Here is a 16,147-nt window from a genome sequence, read left to right as displayed (position 1 = left end):
CCCACCCAAACCCCAAAGAGGAACATCCCGCCCAGTGCGGAGGTAAAATGGAACATTATAGTTCAAGTTCAAGAATTTATATAGTGCACTACTCACCCAGAGGGTCTCAAGGCGCTTGGGGATGGGTACATTATCTATCGAATAGCCAGGTTTTAAGTTCTTTTCTGAAGTAAGGCGGAGATGGGTGGGGAGTGAGTTCCATGTCTTGGCTGCCAAGTAGGAGAAGGATCTACCTCCCATGGTGGATCTTTGGATACGCGGCACTGCGGCGAGGCCTTGCTTGGAGGATCTTAGTTGGCGAGTGGGTGTGTAGAAGGATAGTCGAGAGTTGAGGCATTCGGGCCCTGGTTTGTAGAGGGCCTTGTGTGCGTGGGTGAGGAGACGGAATGTTATTCTCTTGTTGACGGGGAGCCAGTGGAGGTCTTTCAGGTGGCCGGTGATGTGATTTTGGCGAGGGATGTCCAGGATGAGTCTCGCTGATGCGTTTTGGATGCGTTGGAGTTTTTTCTGTAATTTGGCTGTAATTCCGGCGTAGAGTGTATTTCCGTAGTCCAGTCGACTCGTGACTAGTGCGTTGGTATCAGTCTTTCTTGTCTCGGAGGGGATCCAACGGAAGATTTTTTTGAGCATACGAAGTACGTTGAAGCAGGAGGATGAGACGGCGTTGACTTGTCTGGTCATCGAGAGTGAAGAATCTAGGAGGAAGCCCAGGTTGCGTGCGTGATCTGTGGGTATGGGTGCTGTGCCCAGAGCTGAAGGCCACCATGAGTCGTCCCAGGCAGAGGGGGATGATCCTAGGATGAGCACCTCCGTTTTGTCTGAGTTAAGTTTAAGGCGGCTGTATTTCATCCATTCGGCTACTTCTTTCATGCCTTCGTGAAGGTTGGTTTTGGCGGAGTTAGGGTCTTTGGTGAGGGAAAGGATCAGCTGGGTGTCGTCGGCGTAGGAGATGATGTTGTGAGGTTGTGATGCCTCGCGATGGATGCGAGTGGACTCATGTAAACGTTGAAGAGGGTGGGACTGAGTGATGATCCTTGTGGTACACCGCACATGACTTCGGTAGTCTCTGATTTGAATGGCGGAAGTCTCACTTTCTGGGTTCTTCCGGCGAGGAACGAGATGATCCAGTCCAGTGCTTTTCCTTGTATTCCGATGTTGTTGAGGCGTTGTATGAGGGTGTTATGACAGACTGTGTCGAAGGCGGCGGAGAGGTCCAGTAGAATGAGGGCCACTGTTTCTCCGTTGTCCAGTAGTGTTCGGATATCGTCTGTGGCTGCGATGAGGGCGGTTTCGGTGCTGTGTTTGGCTCGAAAGCCGTTTTGTGATGTATCGAGGGAGTTGTTGGATTCGAGGAAGGCGGCGAGTTGGCTATTGACGGCTTTCTCGATGACTTTTGCTGGGAAAGGGAGGAGGGAAATTGGGCTGTAGTTTTTGAGTTCGAAGGGGTCTGCTGTGGGTTTCTTCAGGAGGGCGCTGACTTCGGCATGTTTCCAGCTTTCTGGGAAGGTAGCCGAATTGAAGGAGCAGTTGATAACATCACGGAGATGGGGTGCGATGATGGAGTCTGCTTTATTGAAGATGTGGTGGGGACATGGGTCGGTTGGCGAGCCAGAGTGGATGGAATTCATTAGGCGGATGGTGTCTTCGGTGGGGATTGGGTTCCAGGCGCTGAAATTGTTAGAGGGCGGTTTAGGTTCTGAGGGGGGTGGGGAGGATTGTTCGTTGGAACTGTTTTCGAAGCTGTTATGTATGTCGGCAATTTTGTTGTAGAAGAAGGAGGATAACGAATCGCAGAGGTCTTGGGAGGGAGTGATGTCGTTTGAGGCTGCGGTGGGGTTGGTGAATTCTTTGACGATGTTGAATAGTTCCTTGCTGTTATGGGCATTGTTGTCGATTCTTGAGTGCTGATTTCTTGGTGGATCGGATCAGCTGGTGGTGTTTGCAGATGGCTGTCTTGAAGGTGGTCATGTTGTCGGCGGTTGGGTTTTTTCTCCATGTTTTCTCGAGAGTACGTCATAGTTTCTTGAATTTCTTAAGGTCATCGTTGAACCAGGGGGCCTTTTTGCTGTCTTGTTTTGGTGTGATTGTTTTTCAAAGGTGCTAATTCGTCAGCGCTGTGAGTGATCCATTGTTTGGATTTGATGGCAGCTTGGTTTGGGTCCGATGAGAGGGCGGGTGGGTTCTGGTTGAGCGATGTGAGGAGTTGGTCGGTGGCGATTTTATTCCATTTTCTTCGGGGAATAGGTTGTGGGGGGTTGTGGGTCGAGGTGGTTTTGTAGCTGAAGTGAACACAACTGTGGTCCGTCCAGTGGAGAGCTGTTGTGCGATTGAAGGAGATGTGTTTGCTGGAAGTGAAGATTGGGTCTAGCGTATGCCCGGCTACATGGGTGGGGGTGTCAACAAGTTGTTTGAGTCCGAGATTGGGCAGGTTGTCCAGAAGGGTGGTGGTGTTGCTGTCGTTTTTCTTTTCTAGGTGGAAGTTGAGGTCTCCTAGTAGAATATAGTTTTCGGAGGCGAGGGATGAGCAGTAAAATCGCAATTGAAACTGAAACCTCCGCAATAAAGAAAACAAGAAATTCCCCAAGTAGAAAGGCGATCGCCATAGGGGGAAGCGACGCCTCGTCATCCAGGCTATCAAATCCACTTTTGTATAGCGGTCAATCCAGGGGTACTCCAGTCGGTTCACTGATTGTCCAAAACATGAGTGTAGAAACATATGTAAGAGTACAATTGTCAGCCATGTCCTGCGTCCGTGAACAGATCTACGCTTTGTTGAGTCTCCCTGAGCCGGTGACAGTGCCCTGGAGTTGCCCGCATTCTGGGAACCTCTGGATTTATAGGTTCGAGAAAATTCTTGTACTTCCGTTGGGGTGTCAAAGACACGAGCCCTGCCGGCCACCTCCACTCTAAGGCGTGCAGGGTAAAGCATACCATATTTAGGGCCCAAATTTCGCAGAGTAGCTTTAACCCCAGTTTTTTTCCGGCGTGCCTCTTGGACCATGACGGTGAAGTCTGGGTAGAATGACAGTGAGTCGCCCTGCCATCGTATTTTCCCCTTCTCCCGGGCTGCACGCGCAGGGCTGCATCACGGTCCCTGAAGTTCATGATCCTGGCGATTTATAGGGTGTGGCGGCAGACCCGGCTTCGGTCGTGGACCCAGGGACCGGTGGGCTCTCTCCACCACAAATCCTGCAGTAAACTGGTCTCTTCCGAACAGATCTATGAGAAGCTTTTCCACGAAGACGTCCATCCGGCCGGTTTGGGTCGATTCCGCCACACCCAAAATGCGAACGTTGTTGCGTCGTCCGCGCGCCTCCAATTCCGCATTTTTTATGGCCACTTCCTTCAAGATCTTTTCAACTCTCTCAAGGCGCTTTAACGTTTTAGAGCCCGCGTCTTCAACATCCGAAATGCGGGATTCGGCAACGTCCAGACAGAGATCGTGCGCCTGCACTTTATATCCCATGTCGGCAAGTTTTTGTTCCAGTGTGTCAAATCTGTTATCCAGTGACTTGAACCCAGCTCTCATTTCGGACATCATTGCCGTGACCAATGTAGTGGTATTGTCCTGTTGAGCAGGAGGCATCGCTTCCGACGTGGAGCCTGTGGCAGTGTCAGTGTTCAGCAGGGAGGCCTTGTCAAAACTAAGCTTACGTTGGTTAGGGTCTCTTTTCCTCATGTTGGCCGGTGTTCCGTCTGTTGCGGGCGACCGCTAGCAAGCCAGGTGGGGGGCAAATTCTGAGGCCTTGAGCGGGCGTTCTAGGTGAGCAGTGCAATGTATCAATGGCCTTGCAATGCCCACGACGTACAGGGTTCTCGCAGTGTGCAGGCCGTCTCAGGCATCAAATGTCAGTTATGTAATCCGGCTCTTTGTGGTCACAAGGGCAGTCCGCGTCCAGGGGATGAGTCTACCGACCCATCGCTTCTGGCCAGGCAAGCGTGCCATTTCTTTCCTCACACTTCGCTGGTGGCAAGGCTAGTATGCCGCCTCTAGGTACCCGAGCACCCAAGGCGCCTCTGGCGGGACTCCCAGGGAAGATGGCGGATCAGGGCTGTTGGTCTTCCGAGTTTCAGGCCTCCGCCCCGCTCCACGCGGTAGAGAGGCCCGGGGGGAACCACTAGGGGGGAGGCGGGGCTGCCTGGCCTCACAGCAGCTCCGGACCTCAGGGTGCCCACCCCCGCCCAGGCGTCCCCTTGCGGCATCCGGGTCCGGCCCCCTCCCGAGCTCCGCCCAGGACAGCCGCTACTCAAGCCCCCGGTTCCGGCCCACGAACCAGGCCTTAAGGCTGTTGCGCGGGCCGGAGCCCCTGAGCCAGCGCGGACAAATCCCCGGGTCGGCCCCCGAGGAGCGAGCCCAAGCCCCCGGCACCCCAAGCGGACTCCGGACTGCAGGCGATGCGCCCCCGGCACAGAACTTACCCGCGATCCAGGCGCAGGGAGAGCAGTCGCCGGTGGGGTGGCGCTCCTGCTCCTCCGCCGGTTCATCCCCTCCGGGGCAACCCCGAGCCCAAGTCAGGTATCAAAAGGCGGCGAATCGCCGCGGCTGTAGGATGGAGTTGGAGAGCGGGGTCAAAGCAGCCTCAGGCCCGCAGGATGTAGTGGATAGGCCGCCCGGACGGCGGAGCTTCAGACGAAGGCGGCCATCTTAGTCGCCTCCGTGGCCACGCCCCATCCCCTGTGCACACTTCATATGTAGATATTGTGATGGGGCATTTGATTGGAATTCACAGCCAGACGCCTCCCACAAAATCCATTTAAGCTAGGTCCTGGAAATCATTAGCTTATTGGTGTGGTGCCTGAAAACACTCACCATTTTTAAGCTAATTTGTCAGATTTTTGTTTGTTTATTCTTTCTTTAGCCCAGCAAACCTTGCAGTGGGCACTCTATATCACAAAGTGTTGACCCTTTTATCCTATTTGTATTTGCCACTAGACCATCCTTATTAAATCGCCTGTTTTGATGGGGTTTATTAAAGCTTTGAGCCACAAGGTCCATCTCAAACTTTATTCAGCAGTCGGGCCATAACTTCGTCTTGACATTTAATGTGCACGCCCTGTGTGTATGCATGGTTACTCAGTGTGCATATTAACTCTGGAAACCATCTTCCTCGTTGAAATTATATCAGCTTGTTGCATCAGTGAACTTCAAGCACTTTCAATGCAACTGCCGAACACCACTTTCTTTCCAGACAAATTGGTGTTGAGAGCTTGGGCAGCCTTCTTACTGAAGGTTGTGACTCCCTTTCACGTTGTGCAGCTGATCACCCTACCACCATTCTTTGTAACCTCACAGCCATCAAAAGCAGAGGAGAGGCTGCATCGTGCCAAGTGTCCACTGACCTGAGTATCCAAATATGCAGGAGCGAAAATTGCACAACCAATCTCCCCCAGAACTGGCCCCAACACACTACTAAAGAATTACCACAAAGTGTTTGGCACCCTTTCCCAGGGAGAAGAGAGTTAAGACAGGAGGACCACATTGGATAGAGAGACAAGTTAATCCCACTTGTCTCATCAGGATAAGGACTTCCAGTACCAGGTAAAATATTATTTAAGAACTTTGACTCCTCCAAACAGTATATTATGGCAAGATCAAAACATGATTACTGCAAGAGAGGAAAGGGAATACAAAATATCATAGTCCCATTGCAGCTCCACAGGTCCATAAACCTTTCACCAGTGCACTGACCTTTTGTTCTGCATTATTACAGGAATCAAATGGGGGCACAGTACACAGGCGTCATAAGAGGGACCCAACACAGACACAGGTAGGGAGCCTAACAGGGTTAAAAACAAAAGAGCCCCTGCACCTGTAGCACAACTCCCCCAACAAGAACCTGAATGAATGCCTCCCGTCTCCATTACCAGACAGGAGGATAAGTGTGCATGAGGCATACGACATCGGTTGGACCCCCATAGGGCTTTGAGTGTTTAGCAAGACGATTCCAAAGCCCATTGATCGACAGGACGATGGAGTTTTTTGTAGTGCCGGAGGGGTAAGCTGTGCAGAAGAGGCCTGCCGAGGTGAATAGTCCTTTGTATCATAATTAGCTATGCCCAGGCCAAAAACGCCTGTGCCAAGAGGAGAATCACGGGGAGCAGCGCGGCGAGCAGAAGACTGGCAGGTAAGTTTTCTTTTTTAAAAATATTTTAGCCCTCTCTCGCCCTGCACCTTTCCATGCTGCCCCAAACAACCGCCCCTCTCCCCGACCCCACCACATTTATCTTTCATTAGACACTACTGGGGATACCTGTCCTTGATATCTGCCAGGCTGCGACTTGGGCATTGTTGGCTGTATTAATAAAGCATTACTGCCATTACAGTCTGGTCCGGTGGGAAAAGCACTTCACTTGCTCGGTTCTGCAGAACTGTTTGGTTTAAGTTCACTCCACAGACCATTCATCTTTGTGAGGCGCTGTTTTGGTATTGATTCTAAAGGCGAGAAATCTGAAGATAGAGGTTACTTACAAAATACCATATAGCAATTGTCTTCCCATCAGACTGTACATTTCTCTCCAATTTGTCTACTTTTCTTAATGTTTTGTGATGTTTTTGTTTTGCCTTTGTCCTCTCTCAAGCATAGTTTCTTCTTTGTTGACTGTCTTTTATTAGTTGGTTTTCTAGCACTGGTGCTTCTTTTCCAACATAGTCCCCATTTTTTCCCCTTTCTCCGCTCACACTGTTCTATCATGCATTTCTGCTCTGCTTTATGTGGAGAAGTGTGGCTCAAATGGTTAGAGCGGCAGACCCTGATGCGGAGGTCTGGTCCGGGACCAGGTTCAATACCCGCCTCGGCGGGTCTTGGGCTCAATTTCCTCGGACCTGATAATTCTCGCCTCAGTGCCTATTCTAATCATGGGTCTCACTCTGCAACTCTGGGTAATAGCTTGCTTAATCTCCACAATGGCCCCAACAGTGCTGGGATGCCTGGCTTCACCTTGGGGGTGCCCAGGAGTGGACATTCCACAGGGGAAAAACCAGGAAGGGTTCCTAAGCGGTATACGGACAGCGCCGGGACACCTCCGTTTGAGGTAGCTGTGCGCTTTACAAATGGCATATACATTTACATTTACATTATAATTGCTTCTCGGTGCTCCTCGTCATTCTTGTCCTTAAATCAGGTGTTTCAGACAGTCTTCACCCCCACCTGTTATTGTTATGAGATCCTGTCTCTAAGCTTGTTCTGTCTCCTCTGCAGAATGCGGGGCCCTCCATCACCACCTACCATCTCCAGAGAGCTCTGCCGGGCGGGATTGTTCTCATGGAGCTGGCGTTCCAGGTGAGTAGAAATTGTGCTCCCCAGAAATGTGAAGGTCACACCTACACAGGTCTCCTCAGTACTTTCTGTAAGAGTCCCTCAAATACTTATGGAGAGATGCACCTTGGTAAAAACTCCTAAAACGGATTTATGTTAAATATTATTAAACATGGGTCTGGCTTTTTCTTTTTTTTGCAAAAGTGAACAGAATAGCAGACAAGGGACTATAGGACCGTCTGTTCAGCCTACTCCTGTCCACACATGTGGGGTAAATGATGTGGAAGGTGATACCTCTGGCCAGGAGAGGGTTGGGAGGACGAAAGTCCAGCATACGGCTGGAAGGCATGGAGGTCATAGCAAGTAGAGGATGCACCAGGCTCTCTAGCTTGCACAGTAAAGTTCTGCAGCACTTTCATGATGTGAAATGTTCCTGTTGTTTGAAGATATGGAGGATTATAAATGTAGATGTGTCTGGAACAGCTGTGGAAGAAAAGGCGGATAAAAAGAGAGTGCAATAAAAAAGTTATTTATTTTAACTTGGAGCTCCTTAATTTTTCTTCTCTGATTGGACAGTGGGTGAATTTTGAAACTTGAACCTAATGACACAAGTCCGAGTAAGGCGAGGAGGACAGATTGAGACATTTTGAGCCATTTCCTGCATACCTTTGTTCCAGCTCTGTATACCGTTTTGATCTCAGTCTTGCGTCTCTCTTTCTAAGCGTTAAAGGGGTATACAGATGCTAAAGGAAGAGATTGATGAAGAAAGGGCAGATTGATATAGGGCAGGCCTGTGATGGGTTTCTGTGTTCGACATTTGGCAGCAATGTTTACCCTTTTGATCCCTCTATATTTGTTGTGCCTTTGCCGCTGTTGTAGCATGGTTGTCATTCTCCAGTGGCATTGGGATGTTGCCTTTTCCTTGGGTGGTCGAGGCTGGTATTGGGTTTTTAACCATTCTCAATCTTACTCATTCTGGGTGTTGTGTAACCTGTGCCTGTTGTGAACTTTTGCTTACTTCTTTTGTTGCTATTATGTTTTTATACCCTCGCGGAGTATTGTCTTCGTTCTCTGTATCTGTCACATGACCTGGGCTGTTTTTTGCTGCAACATCCATCTTGCGTGTTATTGTTCATCTAGGATGTTATTGTGATGTTTGTGCCTGGTTATATTGGTCTTTGGCAGTGTTGCTCTTGCCTGGTGTGGTGATTTGTAGCTCATGTCTATTGCTGGGCTGTTGTTCGAAGCCTCTTTACTTGTATACATACCCCATATTAATAAGTCATTGCATTTCTTATCTGTTTCCTTTATGTCATTGAGTAGTTGTTCAAACGCTGCATTACTGGAAGCTTTCCTACATTCAGGATGTCATTCACTAATTTTTAGATACTTAGGGGCGATGAGGAACTCTCTAGATCATTCGCCATTAAATATTGGTAATGTCACTCAGGAACTTTAGGAGATGTTGAGCTCTGATCGGAACATCGCTTTTAATTTAGAAATCAAAGGAGAGGAATCCCATGGCATAGTCATAGTCGAGGATATGAAAAAGGGAAGAATAGCCGTCTGGTTGAGTTGGGTTGCAGGTCTACCTAATGGAATATTTTTGAACCTCCTGACTTCCTAATGAGATTTCTATCCTTAGAGGGGAGTCTTCAAGTGGCGTGTGACCCCTCTATTAGTCTATAAGCAATGTATCTCTCTGAATGCTCAGCAGAACTGCTTTGGAAAAATACTTAATGCAACAAACAAAAAATTTGAATGTTACGTTCTCTCTTCTGCTGCAGGGCTGCTATTTTTGTGTGAAGCAGTATGCGCTGGAGTGCTCTCGTATCCCAATGGGGCAGTCTGTCAACTCTCAGGTAATGATGTCTTGATGAGTTCAGTTTCAAGTTAGATGGATGCATTAGTGTGCCCTCTGTGACTGTATGTCCGTTCTTGAAGTAGCAGTAATGAGTCTCCCAGAAACCCACAACCAACAGTATGTTTATTTATGTGCTGGCTTCATTGATGTCTCCCTAATGCGTACTTCTGCTGCATACCCCGCAGGAAGTATGTCCCTTCATGTACAATATTGGTAGGGCCTGCTCTCTCAGATGTACATCTACGTCATGCCTTAGCTAACAGGATGTCCCTTCATGTACTAGAATGATTTCAGACTCCCTGAGATGTACAGTTCCACAGTACCCTCTCAGACACGATGTTCCTTCATGAACAAGCAATATCGCTGGTTCTGTAGATTTACAGCTGCAGCAGGCCCTCTCTGACTGTACGCCCCTTCATGACCTAGCAGGCTTATGCCTGGTCTTCACCTTGGGGATGCCCAGTAGGGGTTATCTCGCAGGGAAAGCCAGGACGGGTTCCCAAAGCAAGCGCTAAGAGACCTGTCGGTGATTTGGCGCTATATAAATCGAAATTAACATAACATAACATAACAGCAGGCCCTCTCTGACTGTACGCCCCTTCATGACCTAGCAGGCTTGCTAGCTGCCTCAGGTTTACAGCTGCAGCAGGCCCTCTTTGACCGACCTAGCAGGCTTCCTAGCTGCCTCAGGTTTACAGCTGCAGCAGGCCTCTTTGACTGTACGCCCCTTCATGACCTAGCAGGCTTGCTAGCTGCCACAGGTTTACAGCTGCAGCAGGCCCTCTTTGACCGACCTAGCAGGCTTCCTAGCAACCTCAAGTTTACAGCAGCAGCAGGCCTTCTATGACTGAACGCCCCTTCATGACCTAGCAGGCTTGCTAGCTGCCTCAGGTTTACAGCTGCAGCAGGCCCTCTTTGACCGACCTAGCAGGCTTCCTAGCAACCTCAAGTTTACAGCAGCAGCAGGCCTTCTATGACTGAACGCCCCTTCATGACCTAGCAGGCTTGCTAGCTGCATCAGGTGTACAGCTGCAGCAGGCCCTCTTTGATTGAACGCCCCATCATGACCTAGCAGGCTTCCTAGCTGCCACAAGTTTACAGCTGCAGCAGGCCTTCTATGACTGAACGCCCCTTCATGACCTAGCAATATTCCTGGCTCCCTAAGTTGCATAGCTGTGGCAGGACCTCTGACAGTCTGATACTTCATAAACGGGCAGTATTGGTGTTCCCCGAGACATGCAGCTGCTCCGACAGTATGTCTCTTCATTAACTTGCAGTATTGAGGTCTCTTCTGAGTTGTACAGCTGCAGTTTACCTTCTTTGGCTGAACAGAGAGTTTGCAACATGTGTAGCTGTAGATTATATTTTGTGGACAGACCTGCCTTCTAGTATTATTCTTGGAACATTACAAAGTTGTTTTTCTTTGAAGCATTAGTTTCCATTTCAAGGTGATACCCTTGAAACTTCAATGCACCATGACACAGACTCCACCTTAATTTGTTTTCTTCTGCCTTTGGTGTCAGACATGCTTTGAGTGCTCAGTTACCACTGTGAAGCGAAGAAACTTTTCATGCTATAGAACCAGAATAACAAGGACTTACTATCACATCAGGCAGTATTGAAATAGTGCTGACCGCTTTGATAAAATGTTATTTGAACAGGTTGTGTAAGAATGATTCATTTGGGTGGGAGGCTATTGAAAATACTCTGTGTAAGTTTTGCTCTTCTTGCAATAGCAAGTATTCATGGCCATACCAAAATCACGTCTGTAGCATGTCTACTGACGTACCACAGAGAACCCACTTCAGTATTTAATGCCAACTGATTTCATGTCCAGCTTAGTGGCAGAGAATGTTGCGGGCTTAGCATCTGATGACAATGAGGTAGGACCTTCAATTCTTCAGAAAAATCAACAGCACCGGAACCCTATCTCCATATTGCCTGAAGACTTAAACTCTATAGAGACAGACTCGGTTGGTGCCCAAGGAAAACACGCCCAGTATTAAGACCGTGCCATGTATTTCAGGGATTGACACCCCGGACCGATCGCAAAACCTACTTGACCAAAGGGGCAGCCCCCCCCTGGTGTTGCACATCTGCCTTTCAAAGTTGGCTTCTCCTTTGAATCCTGCCTTTTGAGGCTAACATCAAGTGGCTTCCTACAGGAGGAAGGTGACACCTCCCAGTCATGTAATTCCTCATTGTTCTCCTTCCTGAGAGTTAAAGCTGTACACTGCCACAAATTACATTAATTCTGACTTGAGATACAAGTTAGGCTTAATGTAACGAGTTGTTTGATACCTTGGAGTGCCCACTTTGGTCGCACAGTTCAGGAGTTATCACCGCTGAGGGCTCAGTGTGTAATCCTGTGATCGCCAGTTTGGCAACCAATCCTTTCCACAGTAAAAACTGTTGTTACTGTCAGGACATCTAAAGTACATGTCCTGCTTGTGTCCTATGTTGCACCCTGCCTTTAGGACTCAGTAGGCCCGCCAGAGGAATGACTTACACACATGTCCAGGGGAAGTGATGGCTTTGCCATTGCTGCCTATAGCAAAGTCAGGCTAGCAGTGCAACACTGCTCTATCAGACTGCAGTGGACTAGAGGGCTCGTTTTACTTGGGGACCTCTAGGGTGGCATAATCGGGGGGTACCCCTATAACTTACACACCCAAGGTACCAGAGTACCATCTACTGTGGACTTACTTGTAAGTAAACCATTTCCAATTGGGTACAGCTAATTCAGCATACACTTTAGGGTCGGGCGCTAAGGTCTGGTTAGCAGGCCTTAGTGCTCTCGGAGTCGAAAAACCTGGGGATTGACCATGCATAAACAGACATTTTCTTACAACTACAGTTTGGACATTTAAACCTGACAACATGCCTTAGTCGGACAGACTTAACTTTAAAACATTGTTCTCCATGTCTACCCTCTCCACACGCAAGCCACCACATTAGGGGTATGGGTTCTGCTACTTCGTCTATGCAAAGCTCATGATCTATTGCTGCACAAGCTGCAAACAGTATTCAGCTTGTTGTGATGTAGGTTCACAAGCACAACACCCACCTCCTCGGACGCAATCACAGGGTAATACATGGGAAAATGGTCTTCATTACTCTAGTACTTGTTAATTTCTCACCAGCACAGACATTGTAGTGCTTCACTTCTGCGCAAAGATACTGGGATTCTTAAAATCCAGGAAAAAAGCAATGCTGGTGAAAATGGACTTTGTGACCTAGTGCATTGCGAGTTCAAGGGAGGGAATAAGAGTCCGCATGAAACCTAAACTCCTGTAACGGAAAAAAAACTTGTAAGATTTCAAACCCAATTCTAGATGGCAGGAGAACATACAGTTTGTGAACCTACTGCACTAGAGGCTGCAACCCAGTTGTTACAGATAATTTATATTTTCTGTATATTCTGTTTGGTATTGAAAGAAAGGTACCCATTTGGGTAGAGGGAACAATAAAGAATTATTCTCAAGTTCTTACTGGATGTTAGACTCAAACTCCTAGGCCCTTTAAAGAAAGACCGTTCAGCCCAGTCTCAAACAACACTTCTATATTTGATAATTATAGTATGGTACTGCCCACTCTGCTTGACATTACATGGTTGTACATCTGTAATGTTTGGTCTGGGGGATGTCCAGCACTCTGGGTGATGGTGGCTGAAACTCATCCTCTGCCAGATGTGGTGCACATTCTGAACAGTATTGCACCATCATAATGGATAAGCACTTCTCTGTTAGATGTAAGATAGAGCTAAACCCAGATATCCAACTAATGTGGTAAATAAAATATTACCCTGTCATAATTTCTATACTTAAACAAAGGGTCATGCATTAAATGAGAGGCAGAGTCCTGGTGTCCAATTCAAAAGGGCTTTATTTCAATAACTGCAGTTAAGGGAGAATCGGGTTCCATCACCACTAAGGTTCAGGAAGGGTCGTCATCTGAAGTTTATTCACAGAGTACAATATTTATACATTCATTCTTGTACATAGAGAAAAGAGGAGGACTTCAGGCGGAGCAGGAGAAAGAGATAAGAGCATGTGGGCGTGCACTTTGAGGAGTCATAGGGGTGTCATAGGTGGGTGGATACATGGAGGGGGTTTGCGTGGCCAGCTGGAACCTTTGCCCTAATTGTGTGCGCAACTTGGTCATGACGTGTAATTGACGTGTAACTGGGGGAAGCTGACTTTCGTTCTAGTAGGGAGGCCTTCAGTGTCAGGGCGACCTGCACATCTAGTAATATCTGATATCTTAGGTCCGGGGATGTATTATCTGAAGCAAAAGGTCGCTCACCACCAAGAGCCGGTGTGGGCATATATTTCTTCGTGCATTGCATGGGGGCTGTGAGCTTTCTATGGATGCGAGCTCTGTAAATCACTTAAACTGAGACAGAATGGCGAAGCCCTATCTTTGCAGAAGGGATCTGTTTACCTTCTTCGCCAGGCAGGAATGTGATTCTGTACAGCAGGCTGATAACTGTTTTGCAAAATACTGTCTTGGCACCCCGGGCTGGGGCCTCTCTCAGCTGAGCCAGAAATATGTGAAAGGTCAGGGCAGCTTTCAGAGTGTCTTGAGCCAAGAAAACCTTAATTCGGGTCCTGGCTCAACTGAGCCACAAAAGGGTTCTTCGTGATATTTATTAAACGTGCACAATGCAAAACACATGGACCATGGGCCTCATTGCAGAGTTAACATTTCTTTCATGGAAATCTTGATGACTGGCATCCTAATGCAGGACGCAAATACAGAGGCATCATTATTGTGGCCATAGAGGGAAACATGCATGAGTGTCATGCACATACACTAATCGTTGGGGTACACGTAGGGGGACATACTGGCCATATAAAATGTCATTTTCCTCACTAAGGTAACCTTAGTAAAATCCAGGATTTCATCCAAATAAAACCTCCGATGTAGTACTGTACGTCTGTAACAAATCACTCTCTGGCTTCCCTTCTCCTGTCTGCTGAATAATGTTCCTTAGCCAACTTATAAGTAGATGATTAATGAAGATGTCCTCACCTTTTCTCCTGTAACTTCAGTCACACAGGCAGTGTGTATATATGTCCAGCATGTCACATGAGATCTTTCCTACAGGCATCTCTCCTACCTTCACTCTGCCATTCTCTTCAAACTCCCTTGTTTCCTTGTATGTTAGAGGCAAATGAGCTGTAGATCATATGCTATGCACAGATCGCCATCTAGTGTTGGGTCCGGATGTTTGCACTTTGTTTTTCTTCGAATAAGTCTATCTAGTCATGGGGTAGGTGACTCCTCCTTTCTGTTATAGTATGCATGGGCATCAACTCCATTGTTAGATTGTTTTTTTCCGCCATCGGGTTTGGATGTTACTCGCTGCGCTCCGGTTCGACACAGTTCCTTCGATTTCCCTCGGTGCGCAAGACACTCAACCGCAACGGTATTGTTTCGGATCGCGTATACTATTCTTCGGGTGTCGGATTTTCTGGTTAAAACTCTTTCGATTGGGAAAGTTCATGGTGGGCCGTCGGGCAAACCTGCTTCGGTAGCAGTCGATGAAACAAACTCACTTTAAATTCTGCCCTCTCTGCAACACATAATACCCGCACACCGACTCAGAAAGAGTGTGTAACCTGTGCTTGTCCCCTGAGCACAGAGAACAGGACTGCAACATGTGCACAGCATTCCTCTCCAAGAAGACACTTCTCGACAGTCTGGCTCGATGCCGCAAAATGCAAAGTCAACGCACAGCCTCCATTTCGGACCGCTTCAGACCTCAATCAAATGAAGAAGCAGAGGACGCTATCGGGGCTGAAAAGAGCAGAAACTGATCTCCGTTTCCGAGCACAGCTCTGACCAGGATGATGACATCCCACAGGGACAATGCACTGTGAGTACAGAAACTCCCTCGCCCCGCCATCCACCTCAACCCAAAAAGAAGGCTCAGGACCAACCCGCGCCCGTAGGCCCCGGTCGGCCCGAGATCACGTTTCCGACGCCCCGCCTTCGTGCTCGGCACCAAAGCCTACCAAAAAGCCCTAAGTCCGGGTCTGACCCTCAACCATCGACACCGAAACACTCTTCGGATCCAAAAACACCAGCCCCTAAACCAAAAGCTGAAACCACCGCAGGCACTGAAGTCACCAAAAAAAAAATAAAGTTTTGACGATCCGCTCGATAAACCGGACCCGAAACACAAAGTGTTGTACATTCATCCAAAATCTGGGCATATCACCACCACTGTGACTCTAAAGAGAAGGACTGATGCTGAAGAGGAATATCACATTCCTTCAAAGAAGAGAACTGTTGGAATTAACCCTTTCCCTCCTCTTCTTCCGGTCTAATTTCCTCCTTCTCCACAGTCTATACCTGTGCCTACTTCATCTCAGCATTCACCACATACACCTGACAACCAGGATGATGGGGATGATAATGGGGATAGGGATGAAGATGGTCAGCTAATACCTGAAGACCCATGGGCCGACTACAACATTAACTCGCCCACAGGCAATGACCTATACCCTACCAAACCCTCTCCATCAGATGACAGTGTAGGTTACATTGAATTGCGGGTAGGGCTGCCAATTACCATCGGGTGCAGCTCCACAAAGATTGTCTCGAAGAGAATTTCCTTTTCGAGACCCTTAGCACTGCTCAAAGGTCATCACACTCTTTACCCATGCTCAAGGGTATGATCAGACATGTGGATGATCTCTTTAGTGATCCTGTCAGGGCACATATCATTACCCCTAGGGTAGACAAAAAATATAAGTCAGCACCATCTGACCCAGCGTACATTAGGGGACAATTATCGTTGGACTCTAGTAGTGTCTAACGCACACAAGAGGTCTAACTCCCAAACCACAGGAGATGCTCCACCCCCAGATAAGGAATCTAAGCTTCTTGATGCTTCGGGGAAAAGAATCACTTCTCAGGCAGCAAACATCTGGCGCATATCCAACACACAAACTTTGCTAGCTAGATACGACTGTGCGCATTAGGATGAAATGGAACAATTGCTCCAATATCTACCCCA

General features: G+C 48.1%; 1 protein-coding gene across 7 annotated transcripts in view; it reads left to right on the top strand.

The window, feature by feature from the left end:
- Nucleotides 1–16,147, top strand: part of SZT2 (SZT2 subunit of KICSTOR complex) — a 1,033,029-nt gene that overhangs the window by 950,093 nt on the left and 66,789 nt on the right. For all 7 annotated transcript variants that reach the window (XM_086953216.1, XM_086953214.1, XM_086953218.1 and 4 more), the window contains 2 exons: nucleotides 7,200–7,280; nucleotides 9,044–9,118. In XM_086953216.1, coding sequence (XP_086809342.1) covers nucleotides 7,200–7,280; nucleotides 9,044–9,118 — 156 coding nt within the window. The remainder of the gene's footprint in view (nucleotides 1–7,199; nucleotides 7,281–9,043; nucleotides 9,119–16,147) is intronic.

The sequence above is a fragment of the Lissotriton vulgaris genome, chromosome 1_2 (assembly GCF_964263255.1).
Source record: "Lissotriton vulgaris chromosome 1_2, aLisVul1.2, whole genome shotgun sequence".
NCBI lineage: Eukaryota > Metazoa > Chordata > Amphibia > Caudata > Salamandridae > Lissotriton > Lissotriton vulgaris.
The sequence above is the reverse complement of the archived record's forward strand: the minus strand, read 5'-3'. Positions and strand labels throughout refer to the sequence as shown.